The 23,393-nt window shown below is 40.9% G+C and overlaps 1 protein-coding gene across 3 annotated transcripts in view; it reads left to right on the forward strand.

The window, feature by feature from the left end:
• SORCS1 (sortilin related VPS10 domain containing receptor 1) overlaps nucleotides 1–11,393 on the forward strand; it is a 594,356-nt gene extending 582,963 nt beyond the window's left edge. The window contains exons 25-27 of one of the 3 annotated variants that reach the window (XM_003904235.4): nucleotides 5,841–5,946; nucleotides 6,064–6,224; nucleotides 7,748–11,393. In XM_003904235.4, the coding sequence (XP_003904284.2) occupies nucleotides 5,841–5,946; nucleotides 6,064–6,224; nucleotides 7,748–7,755 (275 nt within the window). In that variant the 3' untranslated portion in view covers nucleotides 7,756–11,393. The remainder of the gene's footprint in view (nucleotides 1–5,840; nucleotides 5,947–6,063; nucleotides 6,225–7,747) is intronic. The other 2 variants (XM_009215327.3, XM_009215326.3) reach the window with 2 other exon arrangements.
• The last annotated feature ends 12,000 nt before the right edge of the window (nucleotides 11,394–23,393 follow it).

Below are 23,393 nucleotides of genomic sequence, written 5' to 3' on the forward strand. Positions count from 1 at the left end.
TAATTACCCGTGTACCTTGTCACATATATGGATTTTGGAGACCTACTCTCAAAGACTATACATTTTTTTTTCTTTTTTTTGAGACAGATTCTCACTGTGTCTCCCAGGCTCGAGTGCAGTGGCGCAATCTCGGCTCACTGCAAGCTCTACCTCCCGGGTTCATGCTATTCTCCTGCCTCAGCCTCTTGAGTAGCTGGGACTACAGGTGCCCGCCACCACACCCGGCTAATTTTTTTTGGACTATACATATTTTTTTCAAGTGAAGCCTAGGAAGCAATATTCTCACAAGTGCTCCAAGTAATTCTGATTCAGGTAGTCCATAAACTACACTTTGAGGAATATTTCACATAATAGCCAGGAATCATCACCTTCCAACCCTAGAAAACCAAAAGTCATTCTTCTCTTCTTGTCTATTACGATGATGCTTGCTCTTGGAGTTACTGATGTTTGTCATTACTTGGCTAAGTGACCTCAACTCCCTGTCACTGGATATTACTGAAGACTCACCCTCAGTTTAAATTCAGAAACAATGCTTCACTAGTCATTAGAGCTACTAAAGGATAAACTGAGATGCATTAAAATGTTGAAGAGTTTATTTGAGCAAATAATGATTCATTAATCAGTTAGCACCAGACCACAGTTGATTTAAGGCTCCCTAAAAGGCATGAAGCTTTTATGAGGTGAAGATGAAAGCTAGGCAAAGAAAATATTTGATTGGTTAAAACAGAGCAATAGCCTTCTTTGGATCATTCTAGTAGAAAGTCCCTCATTACATTTTAGTTAGTGGTTTCTAATTGATTAAGCTTAAGTTTCGTTTTCCTAGAATATGACTGTTTACTTGGATTTTGGTTTGCTTACATAGGAACCCAGGACTCCAGAGCTGCCTTAGTCTAATGGCCTCCCAATTGGCTACTTTAACAGGAGACTTCCCTGGAAATTCCCACCTAGTCTGGTCTGCAGTCTTGTGGCTTTATACCAATAACGTAGCAAACTTTAAGACTCTCATGATTGGACTTGTTTCTAAATGGAGGAAAGGCCCATTGGACAACCGAGAGTTCTCTGTAAATAGAAGCCTTTCTGCCCATCCTGCATTCTGCATAAACTTTCTCTGTGCTATTCCCATATCACTGTAATTCTTAAAAAATATTTCAGACCACATGGATTTCATGATATTCAAGGCATGTAACTCAAACCTGAATTGATCTACTTTGGGGTCAGGAGAGGAAAAAAGAAAATCAAGGTATGGTAAATTACTTCTGCAACATCCTGACAACACTAACTCTCTTGGATTAGAATTAGAGTTGAAAGTTTCGGGGTCATAGTGCAAGTAGCAGTTCTCCAGGAAAGTCCTTTTGATAGAATGAAAGTGAACACTGGACAACAATAAGATTATTCTGCATGGCTTCACTGGGTGATGCTACCATGTTATTGACCTTAAAACTTGGAGATAAACCAAGCAAAGGGCAAAACTGCAGCAAGGGGGGCAGGGTGTGATGGCTCACACCTGTAATCCCAGCACTTTGGGAGGCCAAAGCAGGTGGATCGCTCAAGGTTAGGGTTCAAGACCAGGCTGGCCAACATGGTGAAACCCAAACTCTACTAAAAGTACAAAAAAATATATATATTAGCCATGCGTGGTGGCGGGTGCCTGAAATCTCAGCTACTTGAGAGGCTGAGGCAGGAGAATTGATTGAACACAGGAGAAGGTTGCAGTGAATCGAGATCATGCCACTGCACTCCAGTCTGGGTGACAAAGCAAGATTTCATCTAAAAACGAAATAAAACGAAAAAACTGCAGCAACAGGGAAAGCAGTGCCTGGGGAGAGGCATTTCCTAGAGTGTTACATGGAACCTAGTTCTGCAAAGGGTCTGTGGTCAAATGAGTTTATGAAAGACTATGGTAAAGTTCAATGTGTTCTTTTCTGCAAGGGCTGCTGTGACCCTTTAAAATACTGACGTACATTGTGAATCTCCACATGAGGAATGCTGTATGTATCATTGCCCCAAATTATCTCACCATAGAACTGTCATCAGTTTTCAGGATTTTTTTTCTGTAGAAGAATACACTTTCAGAAATACGATAGCATTAAAATGACAAGGTTAGAAATATTGGGCATGCAGTCTGTCCCAAATACTATGACAGTGCTTTATAAATTCAATCTCATTTTAATCTCACGACTTTCTAGACCAAACACTAGTTTCATCTCCATTTTGCAGATGAGGAAACTGAGATTTAATATAAGTCACTTAATCTATAAGTGACGGAGCCAGGTCTGATTCTGAAAAGGGATCATATCATTTCTGAACCCCAAAGGTGGAATTTTGAATTTGTTCTCATACATACTATTATAACCACTTATTTAGCACTTACTACATGGCAATCACTTTTCACAAGAAAATTGTTGTTATTATTGTAAGTGTTCCCGTTATTATCATCCCAGGTCCTCGTGAATAAAATATAAAAATTCATTGCATTTCCAAACTCCTCAAAGGATTTTAGAAATGATATGTGCAAGTACGCAGGCTTAGAAATGTTGAGTCACTTGGAAGAACTGCTTGTATCCATGTTTTACTTTGTGCATGAATAATGGCAAAAAACTGCTCAGCACTTTTCCTACACGTCTACCTTGTTTAAGCTGCAACTGGAAAGGGATTAATGTATGCTAATTCCACACAACAAGCTAAAGCCCATTTATCACAAGTTTCCATTCCTCAGCAAAACACACACAAATGCACCGAAGTGTTGGGCAAACTAAGAAATGCAGCTGCTGTTGTGTGGAGCAATAATAGGTCTGTTTATAGTCAGGCACAGATCAGCAAACAGAAGCCAACCACAGAACACAGAGGGCAGTGGTAGTCAGTCTCTGGCCACTGCTGCTGACTGCTTCCTGCTTCCTGCTTCCTGCCTCTGAGAAGTGACTGACTGATGCAGAGATGGGGAGGGCGAAAGGATAACACACATTTTAGAACTGGGATACGGAAGTTCATTTTCCCAGAATAATATGCTAATTACTTAACAGTGTTAATGCTGCTTGTTGAAGAATGATGATTTAAGTGTAAATGATTTAGAATTGAAAGACTTAACCTGGGGATGGGGAGAGATAGGAGGAAGGAAAGAGAAGGGAAAAGGTTCATTTGTGTGTGTGTGTGTGTGTGTGTGTGTGTGTGCGCGCGCGCGCATGCATGCATATGCGAGTTTGCTTTCTGTGTTGCTGACAGCTTGGACAAAGTAATTTTCTCTCTTAGTTTTCCATTTATTTCAAATGTCAACCTTTTCAAGCAAGCTCAGTATTCTTAGTTGCTTCATATCACTGGTATTCTGGTTATGCTGAAAGAGCATTTAGCTGGGAGTGAAAAGTTTAGCTTTATTTCAACCTCTAACCATTCCAATCATCTGTGGCCCCTCTTTGAGCCTCCATTGTTCCCTGAAAAATGAAGGATTTGTGTTAGAAGATTGCCTTTAAAACATCTTCCTAATATAATTTCCTTGATGTGATGATGGTATTGTGCTAATAGAGAGAGAGAGAGAGAGAGAGAGAGAGAGAGAGAGAGAGATCTTTTAGAGTTACAGGTGGTTAAATTATAGGTTTTCCAAGATTTACTTCAAAATAATCCAGTGGTTGGAGGTTGTGGGAACTGGATAAAATAAGATTGGCTGTCAGTTGATGGTTGTTGAAGCTGGGTGGTAGGTACAAGAGGCTTCATTTCTGTATTCTGTGTGTGTGTGTGTGGTTGCATGCACACATATCCATACACATATACACACGTATGCATATATGTGTACATATATCTGTCTTCCAAACTTAAGAGTACATGATTTATTATTCCTACTGCTCCTTTTAAAACTTAATATTTTAACTTGTGCCAGTTGTTAATTTGCTTCTTGTGCTATAGTCTTAGTCCTAATCCCCATCCTCAGAAATATATATTTTACTGAAATTAGCCCAGGATTGAGTATATAGAAAGTGTGTGTGTGTGTGTGTGTGTGTGTGCACGTGCGTATATGATGATTTGGGTTCAAGTCTTAGTTCTTCCGTTTACTAGTAAGTTCTAAGTCCTTTTAAAACAATGCTAACCAATGAGAACTTCATTGCTATCTGTTTAATGGGATCATAATCACTGCCTTCCATTTGTGAAAATCAAATAGACATTTGTGATAATGTCTATGACAAATGGAAGGTGTTCTCTTCCCCTGATGACATCCTACCAGTTGCACGGTGAGTTCTGAAGAATTTCTGGACGTCTCTACCGATGGTACTGAGAGCTTTCTTTCCTAATTTTGAACCAAAAGAAAATTTGCCTTGGATGTTTCACGTCAGTGGGACACCCCCCCACCTCATCTTTACACACAAACTCACATACTCCCATTTCAAAACTGAGGTGATGCTTGACTTACAGGGGAGAGAAAATAGTGGGGGGTTCCTTATATTCAGTGCCTCCTGAAAGCCAACTCTCCTGAAATGACTATTTTCATTTTTCACCAAAACTATGTGATTAGATGCAATATGCTTTCCAGTATCAATACAGAGTGGCTGAGATGTAATCCTGAAAAAAATAGAGCAGAAGCAACTGAGAATCTTGTCTGAGACCATCAGTGTTATAGTCACTTATTCTTGAACTTTTTTACCTGGGTGACTAGAACATTGCCCTCTCAGCTCACACCAGAGAAAACCACAGAAAATGGCGATTAAAGGTCATCTGTATTTCTGGGTATCAGGGTTTGCTTAAGTTGATGGAAGGTAAAGGTCAGCACCAAGGCTTCCCTGGAGTACATGTGGCTTGTCTTTTATGCGTGAGCTATGCTACGTTTGCAAAATGTCAGCTTTTAAGAGGATAGAAATTAATTGCAAAGTCTACAGGTACAACAGGTTTGACTGTGAGATGGCAGAAGGTGTACAGGTGGAGAGAAGTGTTTTCCAGACTGCGCTTTAAGGCGAAACTCAGGGAGGGAGACTCTTTTATGGAGGCAGAGGCTTCTGTTTTGTCTGGGAGAAAAACTCACTGTATTTGAGAGGCTGGAGCATCTTGGTGAGGGCTGTCAGAGCTTTTGGGAAATTGTTGAGACAATTCCCCAAACAGGTGGCATATCCCTCCTTCAGCATGTCAGCGGCTGGCCTTGTGAAATATTCACTTGGCCATCACTTTCCTGTGTACAGAAATACAAGCATGCTCCATCACTTTGCTTTTCTTTCTCTCACGTATGACAACTTTCCAATTATTTTTCTCACATGACAACTACTGGAGTAGGGGTGAGGGGGTGGTTGAATTCACAAATATATTCCTGCAGGTGGTTTTAGTGGCAATCTGTTTTGCTTTGTGGAAAAAGTTTACACTCAGAGTATAATAAAATACAATTATTATATTATTATAAATACTGATTGATAATAATACTAGCAGCAGTAGAAATGAAATCTAGTAATTACATGACTTACCATGTGCTTGGCACTTTTCTCAATGCTTGACATACGCTAGCTCACTTAATCCTCATAAGAACCCAGTGACGTATATACCATTGTTATTATTTTACCACATAAGGTACGTTAAGGTGAAGCAACTTGCCCAAGACCACATAGCTACTTAGAGTGGGACTTGAATACAGACAGCCTGGCCCTGGGGTCTGTAGTTTTCACTGCTTTGCTGCAGAGCAGGAACATTTGGGGTGGGAGTAGGGGTGGGCTTAGATGCATCCCATGTCAGTCATGTGACGTGCTTCTTGTGTGTATACCCCACATGGTTTTCCGGGACTTACCATGCTTGCGTGTGAACCATTTGAACCTCTCATAGTGTCTCACCTGCCCAGTTCTCTACTCATTTTTCTCTGCTCTGTTTCCCCTCCCCAGCCCCCCTGGTGGACCTCACTCCAACCCACAGTGGATCTGCCATGCTGATGCTGCTCTCAGTGGTGTTTGTGGGGCTGGCGGTGTTCGTCATCTACAAGTTTAAAAGGTGCGTGTCCCTCCCTCCACGTCCCCCCACCCCTGACCTCTTCCTTCTCCCTGACAGGTTCAGAAGCATGTGTTACAGTGATGTGCACAGCAGTGATGGTTTCTATTAATATTTTAGGAAGATCCCGGGGATTAATGTTTATGCCCAGATGCAGAATGAGAAAGAACAAGAGATGATCAGTCCAGTCAGTCACTCTGAAAGCAGGCCCAATGTCCCTCAGACTGAACTAAGGAGGCCTGGCCAGCTTATAGATGAGAAGGTGGAATCCCAGCTCATAGGTAAATGATTCCCAGTAGCCACCAGCTGTTCAGCTGAGTAGGCAATGGCTGACTCTCTCTCTAACCCCTTTCTGGCTTGACATAACCACTTTCTTCTGCTCTAACAGCCCTGAGAGAAACAGCTAAGATGGCTTTTTCCCTGCTTCCTCTCATTGGGATGGGGGAAAAACAAACAAACCTCTTGCTTCTATCTAGTTTTTTTCTCTCATTAGTTTATTCCTCCTTTTGCAAAACCCTCCCTAAAATATTGGGCTTAAAATGTTAAAATGTTATATGTTTATGGGCAAACAGAAAAGCATTTGCTTTAATAGTGTATAAGAAGGAGAGGCCTCAGAGGCTAGGGCTGGTGGACCAGAGGGCAGGGCAGGGTTTGCAGGACACGATATGTATTGACTAGAATGAAACGTGGTAACCTCAACTGGATACAGCCCTAAGGAGGGCAGACTGCTCCGGAACACCAGTAGAGGAGTGACATAATGAGAGTGGCCAGCCTGATCATCCGGGGAATTTTTTTTTTTACATCTATTGGTAGTCTAGGAACTTTCCCTCAGGAGATTTGGAACCTAAGATTGAGGACAAGAGGCATAAAGTTTGCAGACATCCAGGGAGTGGAGCAATCCTGAGAGAGACCACTGGTGGGTGAGACTATTACAGAGCAGATTAGCAAATTTCTTCCTCTTTTTTGACTGTCCCTTACCAGAAGTTGTCAAATGGACTTTGTCATATTTCATTGGTGCTCTCTCTGCCCGTGAAGTAGGCACGGGAATCCAACAATGAGGTATAGAGAATCTGACGTTCACTTGCTAAATTCTGCTATTTGTTGCAGAAGAAATTTTCCAGGAAGCTAGGCAAACCCATGAAGCCACTATTGCTGATCCATTTCTCTCTTTGGTTCCTCCTGTCTGTTGGCGTTAGGAGTTGAAGCCTTATATGTTTACATTTAGATCCTGCATTGCTGGCAACAGTGAATAAATTATTATATAACTATTCATGCTCCACTCTAATGTGATAAAGACCTAGAAGGCCTTTACATACAATTTTTAATCTTACTTGGAAAACAATGAGTATGTAAATGGAAACATAACCCTCTTTAAATGAATATGGGAAAGGTCTGTGGCTGTGTTAAGGGGAAATTTAAATGCAGTGACTGGTTCCTATCATAGATAACGATAACTGCAGTCACATCTGGTGTCCAATTTTCACAGTGCACTTTCTTTTATTTGAGGAGACAAGGTAATAAATGTGTAATTGCTTGGGGTTAAAAAGAATAAAAGCCTTTTCTGTCTTCAAGTCCAGAGAGGCATTCACCCTGTCTACTCATTCCTAAAGCTTCTAAGTGCATGTTTTGGGATCATTTGGTTCTCAGCTGCATTTCCGTAGGGTATGAAGCACAGCCTCTACTTGCTTTATTAAAGTAGTAATTCCTCCTTCACCAGGAAGATATCGCAGCACATTGCAAAGTCTCTGACACCTTTCCCTTTCCAGTGTCATTAAATGAGTAAGTGTTACACGTTTTCTCTTAGGAGAGTAGCTTTACCCTCCCCTCCCTCCCCTTCTACTCAACCTGGTGACTCATCTCTCCGATTGCAAAGAGCAAGACACGCCACTCCGCCTTCAACGCCAAAGCGGGGATCTGCTGGGGCACAGTATGCAATTTAAGGAAAACCCCCAAAGGCTACAGGCGACCTGCTGATCAGGAAAGAATTTCGCTCTTGTCAAGTACATCATCCTTCATGACCACTAACTTTGTGTTTCTTTTCTTTCCTTTGTTGTTCTGTTTCCTGTTTTGCCAGGAAGTATTTCCATAGTTGCTGAGAATCAAAGCACAAAAGAAATCCCTACCTATGTAAATGTTTGAATGGAGGACGCCAGTAAAAAAACAAAACAAAAACAAAACATAAAATATAAACAATCAAAATCCAAACAAACAAACAAACACTCACTGCATCGGGACTTTTTAATTCTTCAGACACAGACAACAAGGGTTTTTAGCTTTAAGCCTGTGCATGTGGATGATACTCTGAGAACATGTCTGGAGGGGCAGTGTACAGGTGCTCTATTTTAATGGAAAACACTCCCCTCTCCCTCTTTCTTCTTCTCCTCTCTCTTTTTTCTGATCGGTCGTGTTTGTAGAAAATTCATAACATATATAGGCCAAGGAAATCTGCATGTATTTTTGGAAATATTCTTGGCTCCAGATTATCAGCTATTTTAGCATTAAAGGCTGATGGGTGGATTAGCTACCCCAGCTCCTTTCATAAGACACAAAGACATGCACAGGAGTTTGAAACCCTGAGCTGTTTTTCTGTTCCACTTTCCATATTGTCATTTCCCTTCTAAGTTAGCTTTGGTAGCTCTGTTGGTCAGCAGTGGCCACGAGGCTGCTTTCTGCACTCTCTGTGGCCACAGGAACAAAGATGCGAGTTGAAGATCCCTTTGTGCCGGTAGAATAAGGAAGGCAGGGAGGCAAAGCATGTCAGAAACGGACCTCGGTTTCCTGTTCACCTCTTTCCACCATGATTGCCTCCCCTTGCAGCTTTCCCTACTCCTGCCCCAACTGCAGTAGGAAATGGAATCCCATTAGTTACCCATTGTCCTGTCTTCACATTTGTTTGTCATCCATGTGTGACCCTGATCTGTTGATATCTTTGAATGTCTTCCTTCCAAACCCCAAGTAAGTTGTCCTTCAACTGTTCTTAATTTTTCTTCCCAAACATATTGCTAGATTCTGGACATTAACCCTGATGTTTCCTAAATACTGGCCTGGCCTCTGCCGCCCCTGCCTCCACCACTCGCAAGTTTCTGAGCCCTTTGTCAGTTTTGTACATTCCCAAGCATGCCAGCTTCTGTGCCCATGGACCTTACTGCATCCTGCACAGCAGGGTTCAGTTTCATGTATCTTTGTCTTTTCCTCTAGAACCTGCCTTTTTCAAATATCCTCGCCTTTTCCCACCTGCAAACGTATACTGTATGTGAAAGAGTTGATATATGCAAAGCAATTCAAACCTGGCCATGTACTTTGGAAAAGAAAGCATAGAGATGAATTGTGGTGTTCTCACACCTTAACGAAAATCTCGTGCAATCTGATTCCAGAAGATTCTTGTGAGAAATGTTTTGAATGTGTGACAGTTTTGCAGGGCAGTTTCCTCCTGTGATGGTTGCTGTTACCCGGTATTTCCACTCTCACAATAGAATAGAAATGTTTGTGAAATAAAACTGATTTTAACTAGAAGGAGAAACAGGTTAATGGACTTTGTGTTTAAGAGTGTCAAACAGTCTGAGAGAATAAATGGGGGAATTATCTTACGTTAGGGTGAGAGTTTGATTATTTAGGATGATCCCAGTGATTTCATGTGTGCTCTCTGACCTCTGAGTATCGTAGTATCATTAAAGGAAAGATTTATGTCTGTATAAAGGAGAAAAGTTAGCTGATTGTCAAAAAAGATTGGCGCAAAGCATGAAGAAACCCCAGTTTTCCCCAGGGTAATCATGAAAGAAGGCCCAGAGAAAGAGGGAGACAAAAGCCTGTTCAGCAGAGGCCCCTTTAGTATTATGACTGGGCAGAGACCACTATAAACTATAGGAGAAAGAAGTTCTGATAAACCTCTTAGTATGCTCAGCCTCCTTCTTTGCTATGTCCCTAAGCCAACAGTGTATAACCCAGGCCCTGGTGATAATGAGGGTGTCCTAAAGATCCTGATGTCCATGACTTCATGTAGTTCAGGCACAGAAAGAATAGCAAAGCTGCTGTCAGAAGTTTATCAGGCAGAGATGTTTATGGTTGAGGATACCCCATATGAATCTGGGAAATGGGCTAGGCCTGAGGCAGCCACCTATTTGTAGAACTCAATTGATCCCCAACCTGCCAGGCTTCCTATCTCATAGGAAACATCCTCATTGATCCTCTTCAGTTGGAGCCTCCCAAATTTAATCTGGAAGACAAAGTGTTGGAAAACCAAAAGAGGCTCACTCAGACCAGCACAGGGAGTCCTCAGAGTTGCAGTTCAATTCATTTTAATTAGAAAAGTATGAAAAAGGAATAACACTCTTATTCTAGCACAGTGCCTTGCCTAGAGTAGTAGTATGAAAATTACTTGTTGAAGAAATAAATGAATGGAAAGACATAGGGAAGAATGGGCTGTAAATCCTAATTAAAAATAGAGGTAGACATGAGATGCCTGGCATTTTGGAAAGTGACCAAAGATGGCCAGCTAGAGATCTAGCATCTCCAGGATCCTCATGTGCCTCTCCTCAAAGCTTCCTCCCATCTGTAGGAGATTAGTGAGGCAAGGTGCTGCTCAGAGAGGAGGACCTCATTGTTCTTATGACCTTGGCCAGTTGTTCTCAAAGTGTGGTACCTGAATCAGCAGTATCACCATCACTTGGGCTTGTTAGAGATCCAGATTCTGGATCCATACTCCATACCTACTGAATTAGAAACTCTAGGGGATGAGTAGTGGTGTTCTCTATTGCTAAGTGATAGTGGGCCCAGCCATCTATTTTAACGAGCCCTCCCAGTGATTGTGATACATACTAAAGTTTGAGAACCATTGTACTAGGCCATTCCGGCTGACTCACAAAGAGAAGGCAGTAATGAGAGCCTACAAATGGGAGGGACCTAAGTGCCTACCTACTCACTAATCGCAGGTGCAAACACACAAGGAGTTTGGTGGGCTTAAGGTCAGAGGAATGTGTAGGGAGTAATGTATGTGGAAGCTAAGATTCAGGGCAAGCTAAAAATCCGATACTGCAACGTTTTCCAAAATCCCAGAAGGCAAACTGTGCATGTTCTACCCTGAACCACCCACGCAACACTTTCTCCCTTGCCTTATTTTTAATTGGATTCACTGTCCAAAATGCAGAGGTTTGCTTTGCTTTTTTTCAGAAGTTCCAAACAGCAACTTTGAGAGCAATGGGGTGCTTGGCAGCTGTTCTGTGTTTTCCAGGAATCCAACTGAGCATTGAAATCTCTCATTTGCCGACTTATTTTTATAGGAAGCCAATTTTAAAAAAAAAAAAAAGAAAGTTTTCTTATAGTATTGGAACTACTTCTAATTTTAAAATGACTTTTTTGATGTATTTTTTGTTAAATACTATGTAGTGTAATGTATAATTGCTCTTGTTTATTGCTTTTACAATCATATTTATTAAACAGATAATGTCTCTAAAGTCTTTGCCTCAGGTATTTTTTTTTAATCCTAAACCCTTGGTGTTCATTCTAAATATAGAAGTGTTGCATGTATAGGATTTCATAGAGGCTAATTGCATAAGAAATAGTAAACACCACAGGCTTGAGGTTTTTTGCTGTTTTTTTTTTCACTAACAAGGCAGAATGTATGTACTACCTGAATTCTACCTGCATTTCAATTAACTATATAATATCTGTTTATTAAATTACTTTGATTTAAAAATTAGTCCAAACTGGTTATTTTAGAATGAGTACATGCTCATTATTATTAGTTCAGAATTAGAAATTATGAATGGGGAACAAACTCATAAACTCAAATTTGTTCATAACCTTGTGATTACCAAAAGACCAAACCTGCATGGAATGAACTGAAACATGGGGATTGGTAAAAAACAGCAGATGAGTAAAAACAGCTGTGAACCTGGAATCAGGAAAGAGGAGTTCGCCTCTGGCTATGCCAGCTGTGTGACCTTGAGCAAATCATTTTAACAGATAAGAGCTTTAGTGCTCTCATGCATATAATTTGGAAGAAGATCCCTTCCAGCTCTGCCTTTCCAAATACTATGGGTGAGTCATTCCCCAAGAGTCCCAACTATTTGATTTAAAGTTAGCAGGAAATAACGTGATAGACTGGATCCATCTTTTCAGCCCTGTGGCTCACCTATGTAAGTGGCATTTTTCTGTGGACATCATTGGGTGCTGATATTTGGCTGAAACATTTGTACAGGCATAAAACCCTCCCTAGCCTTCCCGAAGGCCCAGACACAGAGTGGTGTTGCCTCATTAGCTCAATGTCGGCATGTGTGAAACTTCCTGTTACTTTAGGTGGCCCTAAACCTTTCCATTTCCACAGACTAAATTCCTGAATCTTTATTCCTTTCCAGGCCAGAGCCCATGCACCTCCTGTCTATCAGGAGCAATGTATCACCTGTGTCAGGCAATCAGCAAGCATCCCTATACATGTCAAACAGAGGGGAGTTAATACACAAAATGTGTGCTGGGTTAATGGACGAACAAAAATACCAAATAGGAACAGGTGAGGCAACCCTAAGATCAGCCTCAATAGGAAGCCTCTCACTTCTCTGTGCTAGAGAGAGCCCGATATTACCAGTTCCCTGGAGCCAGGACTACCAGGTTGAAGCTGCAGTCGTGGAGGACTTGTCTGGCAGGAGCTGGAGCCATGGAGGAGACGTGACTACCGCCTGTCCTGTGATGCTGCCCAAGCAGAGGGGTAGGGAGAAGTAGCTTGCTTTTTCCCTTGCTCTGGTCTTCTCAGCTGTTGCCGACCCTTTTAACTACACAAACCCAGCCACAAGCCAGTGGGCAGTGGAGCCTGGGAAATGTTGTTTTCTGGAATACAAAGTGAACTGGGAGGGAGTAGGAAATGGATTTGAGAGAACACAGGCAGGTGACTGGCACAGCACCCCTTTCATGGCCAGCCCTTATCATAACCAATATATCTCCCCCAACCCAAATGCACCAGGTACTGTAACTCACACCTGTAATCCCAGAGCTTTGGGAGGCCAAGGCGAGGGGTTGGGGGAGATTGCTTGAGCCCAGGAGTTCCAGTCTGCAGTGAGTTACGATCATGCCACTGCACTCCAGCCTGGACAGCAGAGCAGGACCTTGTGTCTGAAAAATAATATGTAATACCAGCACTTTAGGAGGCTGAGGCGGGCAGATCACATGAGGCTAGGAGTTGGAGACCAGACTGGCCAACATGGTGAAACCCTGTCTCTACTAAAAATACAAAAATTAGCTGGGTGTGGTGGTGCATGCCTGTAATCCCAGCTACTCTGGAAGCTGAGGTGCAAGAAACACTTGAACCTGGGAGGCAGAGGTTGCAGTGAGCCAGGATTGCACCACTGCACTCCAGCCTGGGCGACAGAGTGAGACTGTCTCAAAAAATAATAATAATATTAAATAGTAGGTGCTCCTTTCTCTGTGACTATGTTCACATGTTTTTCTTTAAACATCACGTATTTAGAACTTGGCTGTATGTTTATGTGTGGCACTTACGCCTTTCTCACCAAATTCTACACTCATTTAAAGAAGCATCTTTATTTTTTTTTTTTTCATTTTATTATTTCAGCACTTAGGACTGGGCATTGCCATTAGGGGGCACTAGATAAATGTTTGCTGGAATTCAGTCCTTGATTTTCAGCTTTGTGTTGTGAGCAAGTCCATTTTATTCAGCGATGATCTCTGAGGTGGTTCACAGTCCGATTCCTCTAACCCAGCTAGCACCTCTAATTACATGTTCAGTTGGTGTTTGTCAAGAATCAACATATCCCTGCCCATCTCTGTTACCATTCAAGCTGCTGTATTCCCGGAGCTATTCTTAGACATTAAGTGAAATAATTGCAGTTTAGGAAGAAGAAAAAAAAATGGCTAGAAACTAGCATAAAAAACAAAGGTCTGAGTTTGATTTCTGGATTTGATTACCTATTCCCCAAGGAGTTAACAGTACTATGAAAATGCATGTTAGTCTGGGGCTTGTATAGTAGGGAAGTCCAAAATAATTCCAGATGGACAAATACAAGCAAATGACTGTTACAAAGTTTTCATGTTAAACACATGAAAAGGGACCCGTGTTTTACAGCATAGAGATATTTATTGATCAGTATGTGGTGGACACTGTTTTAAGCAGTGAGAATCTTCTGCGAACAAGGTAGATGACATGTCTGCATTTATGAATATCTGAGTAGGAACAATGAACAAATAATATAATTTAATGTAACATATGCAATGCCGTCAAACATACAGGAGAATTTCAATCTATCAAAATGTAAAAATAAAGCATGATAGGTGACAGGGCGGCCAGAGTGACTAGGGGTGGGGGCGGGAGATGGGGAGAGTTGGTCCTCGGAAACACAAATGTCTGGATGCTGAACGAAAACCTCTTCAGGATCTGAAGGCTAAAAAGGAAACAGCCATTTAGACAAATGCATTGTCCCAATATGTTCAAAAGCCACCTTAGAACAACCACGCCCAGAAAACAATTTTGAACCTAAACAACGATTAGAAATGTTTGAGTTTAAGGGAAAATAGCTTTTCCATAGCACACAAGCAGGGTCTTTCCCAGAGATGATCTGTACAGTCAGTTGTACTATCATGTAACATGTGTTTCCAAAATTACCACTCTATGCCAAATGGCATAATAAAGCCCATAAAGCTTAGGGAAAAAGATGAGGCTGGGGCACAACACACAAAAACTTTGTCATATCTCAGTGTAATGTATCTCCGGACACATTTTTAAAAAGGTACAAACCGAATAAAAATGGTAGCATAGTTTTACACACAATGAATAGTTAAGAAATACACAAAATGCTTACCTTGAAAAACACTTGAAGTTTGCTTATGAGAGTGGGCGTTGGAATGTTTACAGCATGTGAGTTGTTGTGAAGTGGTAGGAGGGAAGTTACCTGAAATCTGACGGAAATGTGCAACACCAGATACAGATAATGTAGCTGTAATACACAAGGCAAGTGGACGGGGCTGGTAGATGTTTGAGGGGTGGGTGTGTGTGTGTGTGCGCATTCTATGTGCTTTTACACAGCTGGTTTCAGCTGGGTGCAGTTTTCTGCATTCATCTAATTTTTCTCATTGACAAAATCATGCATAAGCAAACACAGCATTTGAATTATCCTCAAATTCTTCCTTAATATATCAATTACAGTAGAACAAATTTATATTTTCAAAACTACTTGATAGCAGAACTGACTATAATTTAGGTGGTAGTTTGAAAGTACGGGTGGAGGGAAGAAACCCTACTTGACAGCACAGGAAATAGATAAGGAAATCGTGCCAATCCTCATTAAAATTGTCATCTCAGACTAAGACCTTTCCGGTGTAGGGATCGGCAGCCCTATTAATTTACACAGACCTTAGAACATCATCCAATTTCCACCTACCCCAGCAACAAATATTTAGAAACAGGCTTTGGCCCAAGGAATGTTAAGTTGTGGTCAGAACCCCTTGTTAAAGAAAAACATGGCTGGCCGGGCACAGTGACTGACACCTGTAATCCTAGAACTTTGGGAGGTCGAGGAGTTTGAGACTAACCTGGGCAACATGGGGAAACCCCTTCTCTAATAAAAATACAAAAAATAGCTGGGTGTGGTGATACACACCTGTAATCCCAGCTATTCAGGAGGCTGAGGCATGAGAAGTGCTTGAGCCTGGCGGTTGGTGGTTGCAGTGAGCCAAGATTGCACCACTGCCCTCCAGCCTGGGCAACAGAGCAAGACTGTCTCCAAAAACAAACCGACAAAAAACATGGTGTGAAAAAGACATTTATGAAGTATTTGAAGAAAAGTAAAACAGCTGAAGATTTGAAATGTTTAAAAATAAACTCAAGGCCTCTAGATAATCGTAAAACACTTTATAAACAACACTAAGTAAAATATTTCAATATATGCATTTATATTTATCTTCATAACATCTTTCTGTTTCTGTAAATATTAATAACAACTTGTAGATGCAGAAAAAGGATTCAGTAAGCATTATGTATAAACTAGTTAACAAACAATATATATGCATATAATAAAATATAATTTTGTTAAAACTCTTTTCTAAAGAATAAGGACTTGAGAAATTTTTCATGTGATATTAAGAGAAAGCAGAATTTAAGACTTTACGTAGTATCATAGTTTGTACAGAAAATAAGGACAGAACGAGATGAAAAATAGTAACACAAGTTATTTCCGACTTGTAAAACTATTGGTGTTTTAATTCCCTTCATCTTTGTTTATATATTTTCTAAGATATTCTAATATTTGCTAATTAAGTTAATTATGTAATTATTGTAAATAATATATAAAAGTTATAGGAAAATTCATAATTGTTGACAGCATATACTTAAATTCCTTTAATAAGTTAAAAACAACTTCTCTAGATCTAAAGACAATTTTTTACCTTATGTTTATCAATTTAAATTCATATCGAGATACAAATATTTTTTGCAATTATGGCACCTGCAGTTTAACTCATGAAATTTCAGATGTTTAAAATTTTTAAACTGTTTAACTCTGTGATCCATGTGTATATATGTATATACATGTACACACACACATATATATGCAGACATATATATACATTTATGTAATTAATACAATTTTATGGTATAAATGTAAGGTAAGTATGTGTACATACATGTTTATACATTATTTTATTTTATTTATTTATTTTTGAGATGGAATTTTGTTCTTGTTGCCCAGGCTGGAGTGCAATGGGGCGATCTCGGCTCACTGCAACCTCCGCCTCCCGGGTTCAAGTGATTCTCCTGCCTCAGCCTCCCAAGTAGCTGGGATTACAGGCATGCACTACCACGCCTGGCTAATTTTGTATTTTTAGTAGAGACGGGGTTTCTCCATGTGGTTCAGGCTGGTCTTGAACTCCCGACCTTAGGTGATCCGCCTGCCTCAGCCTCTCAAAGTGCTGGGATTACAGGTGTGAACCACCACACCCAGCCTAAACATTATTTAGATATGGGCACATACACACAGAAGTGAACACTCTTGCATAGATATAAAATAGCAATATGGTAATGGTAGTTAGCTATGGGTCATAAACATACAGAAACATGTGCTATTAATGGGCCTAGACCCATTGCTTGACTGTGTGTTGAGTATTGCAAACCAATACTGTCTGAAGATGTTGTTGTTCCTCAGTAATCATGACTGGGGTAAGCAAGAGAAGTGAAGGCAGAAGAGTTATTTCTAGGGGAGAAGATGCGAACCTGCTGGAAGATACCCTTTTGCTTTAACTTGTGTAGCAGCTTTCTTAATTGCCCAACCAGCAGTCACTCACTTTCCTTAACACCTTTCAGCCACAAGAAGAATGCCAACCTTAGTTAGTAATAGCACCAAGATATAATACTCACATGCACATACATACATACATACATACATACATATATACATACTTGACTAATGACAGGGACTAGCCTCACCAAGTGTCTGCTGAATAACTGGAGGCAGAAGGTTCTCTTTGGCCAAGGCTAGGGCACAGAAGCAATGCTGATAGTGAGGTTGTGAGTGAACCAAAGTCGCAGTGAAAAGTCCAGGGCCAAACACTGGTGTGAGCACATGTGACTACTAAGTGCAAAGGGGCAAAAGCTACCAAGATTTTAATTCCCAAGCACACAGTTCAAAGTTACCTAACAATGAAAGATGTGATGAAGCAAAAGTGTAGAATGAGGAAGTTGTGAATGAAAACTATATTGATGTGAGGCCAGGCGCGGTGGCTCATGCCTGTAATCCCAGCAGTTTGGGAGGCCGAGGCGGGCAGATCACAAGGTGAGGAGATCGAGATCATCCTGGCGAACACGGTGAAACCCCGTCTCTACTAAAAATACAAAAAAAAATAGCCAGGTGTAGTAGTGGGTGCCTGTAGTCCCAGCTACTTGGGAGGCTGAGGCAGGAGAATGGTGTGAACCCGGGAGGCGGAGCTTGCAGTGAGCAAGCCTGGGTGACAGAGTAAGACTCTGTCTCAAAAAAAAAAAAAAAAAAAAAAAAAAGCCGGGCGCGGTGGCTCAAGCCTGTAATCCCAGCACTTTGGGAGGCTGAGACGGGCGGATCACGAGGTCAGGAGATCGAGACCATCCTGGCTAATACGGTGAAACCCCGTCTCTACTTAAAATACAAAAAAATTAGCCGGGCGAGGTGGCGGCGCCTGTAGTCCCAGCTACTCGGGAGGCTGAGGCAGGAGAATGGCACGAACCCGGGAGGCGGAGCTTGCAGTGAGCGGAGATCGCGCCACTGTACTCCAGCCTGGGTGACAGAGCGAGACTCCGTCTCAAAAAAAAAAAAAAAAAAAAAAGAGAAAAATGTATTGATGCAAAAATAGTAAAGGTAAAGCAGCTACCATTTTGAACATAATGTGTCATCTGTGTACCCATTATCTCATTTAATCCACACAAACTGTCGAAGAAGGAATGGTTTTCTTCTTTTACATTGGTGAAAGTGGAGTTTGGAGAACTGAAATGATTCAGTTGTTCATCATGATCATGGAGTAGCAGGTCTGTGTGACACCAAAATGCTCACTTTTCTTCAGTGCTGTATTTTTTCCTAAAAGATGAATAATATGTCAATCTCATCTTTAGGGTATATAATAATTGAAGGATTGGGCTAATTCAAAGAGTGGGTCAAGAAGACTTGAAAACTAGGTGGGCCTGAAGCTTGGGAAACTTAGAAACCCCACTGGATCTGTTCCATATCAAAGCCCACATACGTGCTCGATTAACTCAGAAAACTGCTCAATACAACATAGACTGTTTTCTGAATTCTTCAGTGTGCTGCATTTCAGATGGCACAAAAGCAAGGCAGACACAGTCGTCCTTAGTGACATGCATGGCCAAGTTTCTGTCTGGAAGAATGCCCAGAAAAGATTCAATTCTTCCTTCTTGCTCTGCGGAACTTTTCTCCTGGTTGGGATTTAATAGATGTCCCTAGGGATTTATGGAAGCAAATCTGGGCATCTGGAGAGGGAGGGTAGATGTAAGTTGATAAAATCTCTCTCTGGTTAAAGTACTACACTGGCAAGCACATGAGAAATAATTAACCTGAGATGGGATTTTTCTATAGAAATAGTCTGACATTGCTGCTAGGATATCTAGGAGGGCAGATTCGGTTTGTTTTAATATGGCAGGCAAATCAGAAAGTTACTTTGTTTAGTGCATCATTCTAGATGTTATTTCCAAAGGTACTATAAATATATCTTCTTTTTAGCCTCTTGAATTTACACAAATATAGTCTAAACAGTGTTGAGACAGACAGAAGAATGAATAGTTTGATTCATAGTAGAGGGCAATGGGCTATAGGAAAGGAGAAGAGTTAAAGTTGGTGATTTGTGGTACATTCACTATGTTGTAAGTAATAAAGGAATACATGATTTAAAACCTGCAAACACTTTAAGGTAGGTATGTTATTTTATAATGTGGAAGCATCAGTCTGGAAAGTTCAATTCACTTGTCCAAGATCACATGGCCAGTAAAGTAGGAAAGTCAGAATTTCAACCCATGATTCCCAATCCTTTCACTCTACCCATACACTCCTCCAGTCTTCCTACAGGTAAACTGCAAATAAGAGGTGATTCAAAACAACAAAACTGCATGCTCATGCAGTTCTGTGCTCCAAATGTGGTTGTTGGAAAGAGTTTACATGAGGAAAAGAGCTATTTGTCTAAATGCATATACCAGATTCTGCCTCAGCCCTACTTTGAATTACACAAATAGAGACTTTTTCCTTTCGACCTTAGTTGATATGGTACACAGGGGAAGTGGGCCATCTAAGCTCTCTTGAACTAAAGAACTGATATTTGCTACTCACTTCAGTAAACAAGTGGATATAGAGTAAGTATTTTCCAAATACCAACACTAAGTCATCCGAAACCCAGCAGCTCATACAGCACCCAGAGTGCTACATATAAGCCATATATATAGATATGGCTTAGCCTATTAGAGATGGGATCCGCTACGTAATTCCCATGCTCATGCATGAAGTTTCTCTTCAGTGACCTCATTGTAGGGCAAGAACTTCCTTCTCCACTTTGGTCCATGACTGGAAAATTTCTTTAATACAGAATGAAGCCTTGTGGCTCTATTATATTTGAAAACATTTTACTAAGCTTTTTTTTTTTTGGTTTGGTTGGTTTTGTTCATATATATATATATATATATATGTTTGTTTTTGTTTTTGTTAACTGATGAGAGCCCACAGTATTATTGCAAATAGCAAAGAACTGGTTTGGGATGTCCTGGTGAGTCATGAGGCATTTTGAAACTCAAGTGGGAAGGAATAAGAAAGCAAGACAGGAGAGGACTGGTGGGGCAGGACTGACCCATCAGAGAGACACCTTCTTGAATTTAATGTAGCGTCTGAAGAGGCATACAAAACATGGGCTGTGCTGCGCCCAAGCCCATAGGCGAAACACCTCAAGATTCCAATCAGTGATTATGTCAGCAATCTAGCTGGTGGTTGTAAGCCAGGTGGTCCCTGGGTATCCACAATAATCAATATCAGTCTGTTACGAATAAGAGACCTGGGATGGGAGGTAGGCAAAGGCTAACTCTGTAGGACAGAAGGTGGCAGAGACAAATCAGGGCATCTGGGTTCAAGGGGTCATTGTCAGGTATCTGGAGTCTCAGCAAAAAACTGAGGTGAAGGCCAGGTGTCAGGTCTGCATGTCTAAGCCATGCAGTGAAGACAAAGTAATAGCTGAGATTCACCAAAAATATGTGTTCAGAGCTAATCTCAGGCATACCAGACCCACATCTAAAAGCATCCTAACCTCCCAGATTGAACTGGTGACTCCTAACATGCTTTAATCCTTGGTGGCACTGGTTCTGGGACACAGTGGATTCCAGTTCCTCCAAATTCTCTGGGGATTGATTATCTAGTAGTTTCAGAGCTTCCTTGACAGTCCCTCAAAACTGGCATGAAGAAGGGCCACCTAAATAAAAGCAACCGCCCATTTGTTATCAGGTTCAAATGAACTTTTGTCTATACTTTCTTTCCCTCCACATTCTCCACATTATCTTTTCTTCTTTGTTATCAATATTGACTTGGTCCTAGCTTTGCATAGTTTTAGGGGACAATAAATAAAGTGAGTGAACATGTAACCAACTTGCCTTGAACTCTTTTGCAGACGAAACTTTTTGGTGAACCCAGCAGGTTTGTGTACTTTGTGTATATGCAAATGTGCTCTTTTTGGTAGAATGTGTGGTAGGCAGTTTCTAGGAACAAAACAAAAGTGATGCCAGGATAGTTTATTAAGCATATTACAATAGCCCACTCTGCATAATTTCAGAGGCATTACAAATGGGACTGCCATCCACTCCTGGGAAGCAGAGGCAGAAAGTAATTCAGCGTGAGTTCAAATTTTCAGAGCTCAGGGATTATCTATATTAAGAATCAAGTCAGCACTGCTTCGGTAGAATCATAGATGCACAGAATTCTAGAGCCCAAAGGGAAATTAGAAGTAATTCTCTAGGTATTTTTGGGTGCTGATTATGTGCTATACATCATGCTAGACCATCGACTTGACCAACACCTCATATGATCAAGTTTCAACAATTTCTTCATGAACACATACGTTAACAGCAAAGCAAAGATTCCTGCATCTTCTTTCCTAACCCACATTGCTAATCTTGGTTCTTTTCTCCATGGCACCTTCCTCTATCCCCATCTATGCAGAACGCAGCCAAGATTCTTAGAATGAGTAGAAAAAAATTCAAGAACTGTGGGAAAAATAACTTCCACAAAATCCATGTTTTGAAGCCATGAGATGTCTCTCTTAACCCATGAAAAATAAAGCATTTGAGGCCAGGCACGATGGCTCATGCCTGTAATCCTAGCCCTTTGGGAGGCTGAGGAAGGCGGATTGCTTGAGCCCAGGAGTTCGAGACCAGCCTGGGCAACCTGGCGAAACCCTGTCTTGGGAAAAAGTTAGCCAGGTGTGATGGTGCACGCCTGTAGTCTGAGCTATTCAGAAGGCTGAGGTGGGAGGATCACCTGAGCCAGGGGAGGCTGAGGCTGTAGTGACCTGTGATTGCTCCACTGCACTCCAGCCTGGGTGACAAAGTGAGACCCTGTCTCAAAAATAAATACATCAATGAAAAGGAAGAGAAAAAGAAAAAGAAAGCATTTGTTTATTAGTCTATTCGTTCACTCATCCAACAAACACAATCTGAATACTGAATCACACGACAGTCTCTGAAGCGTATAACTTTAAAAGTAGCAATCTAGTCATCAACTAGTAATAATAATAAAAAAATCTCTAACCCTCACTTGCATCTTTCAAGGAATATTGCTAGGGACATGACTCATAACTCCAGCAACAATTCTGAAAAGCACCTTTTTTTACACCTCCCAATTTTCCCCTCACAACTGCTTGGGAGTCTCTCAGTCAAACCTGCACTCCTCCAGCTTTTTCTTTATCTTCCACTTAGGCCTGCACTCACCTCCCTGGGTTCTTTATTGTGTAAATCAGTTTAGATTGCTGCTTAAATCTAATCTCTGGTCTAGTCTCTACCCATTCACCTGATTCTTCATTCCAAAAGGTTCCTTTTAAACAACTAGATGAAGGGAAGAGAGGGGAATGCTTACACTTTAATAAATCTTGTCTGAAAATTGTATGTATGAATATGTCACGTAAGAATTAATTATTGTGTACAATTACATGTCAAAAACAAAATAAAACTTTGAAAAAAGAATAATTGGAGAAAGTGACATCAGGAAAATTTGGTAATATGTTAAACACGAGAAACCAGAAATAAAGAGGAGTTAAATGTGAGATTTGGAGTCGGAAGTATAACAATTCTCTTTGAAAAGAAGATGTTGGTAAACATAATGGTTTTGGATTGAAATACATTGCACAGAAGCAATAAGGACTGCTGATAACATTGGTGAGAGGTACCAGCAGATGGCATAAGGTAATCAAAATGTTGTAAGAGGCCTGGGAGTAGTGGCTGATGCCTGTAATCCCAGCACTTTGGGAGGCCAAGGCAGGTGGATCACTTGAGGTCAGGAGTTCGAGACCAGCCTGGCCAACATAGCAAAACCTTGTCTCTACTAAAAATACAAAAATTAGCCAGGTGTGGTGGCATGTGCATGTAGTTTCAGGTACTTGGGAGGCTAAGGCAGGATTCTTAAAGCAAGAATCTCTTGAAGCTGGAAGACAGAGCTTGCAGTAAGCCTAGATCGCGACATTGCACTCTAGCCTGGATGACAGAGTAAAACTGGTTCTCAAAAAAATAAAAGTTATAAGAGGCAGAGAAATATATAAAATCCCAGACATCAAAGGCACTTTAATGAAGGAATTAAAAAGTCTTAAATATGTAAGCAGTCCTAGAAGGTGTCTCTATGAACAAAAGGTATATAGTCATAATGGTGGTTCTACTTCAGAAAGATCATTTGAATTGTGTTGAGTCTTTTTTTCTTGGTGGGGGAGGGGCCATGAGTATAGTATATTTTCTAAAG

Source organism: Papio anubis, chromosome 11 (genome assembly GCF_008728515.1).
Source record: "Papio anubis isolate 15944 chromosome 11, Panubis1.0, whole genome shotgun sequence".
Lineage (NCBI taxonomy): Eukaryota > Metazoa > Chordata > Mammalia > Primates > Cercopithecidae > Papio > Papio anubis.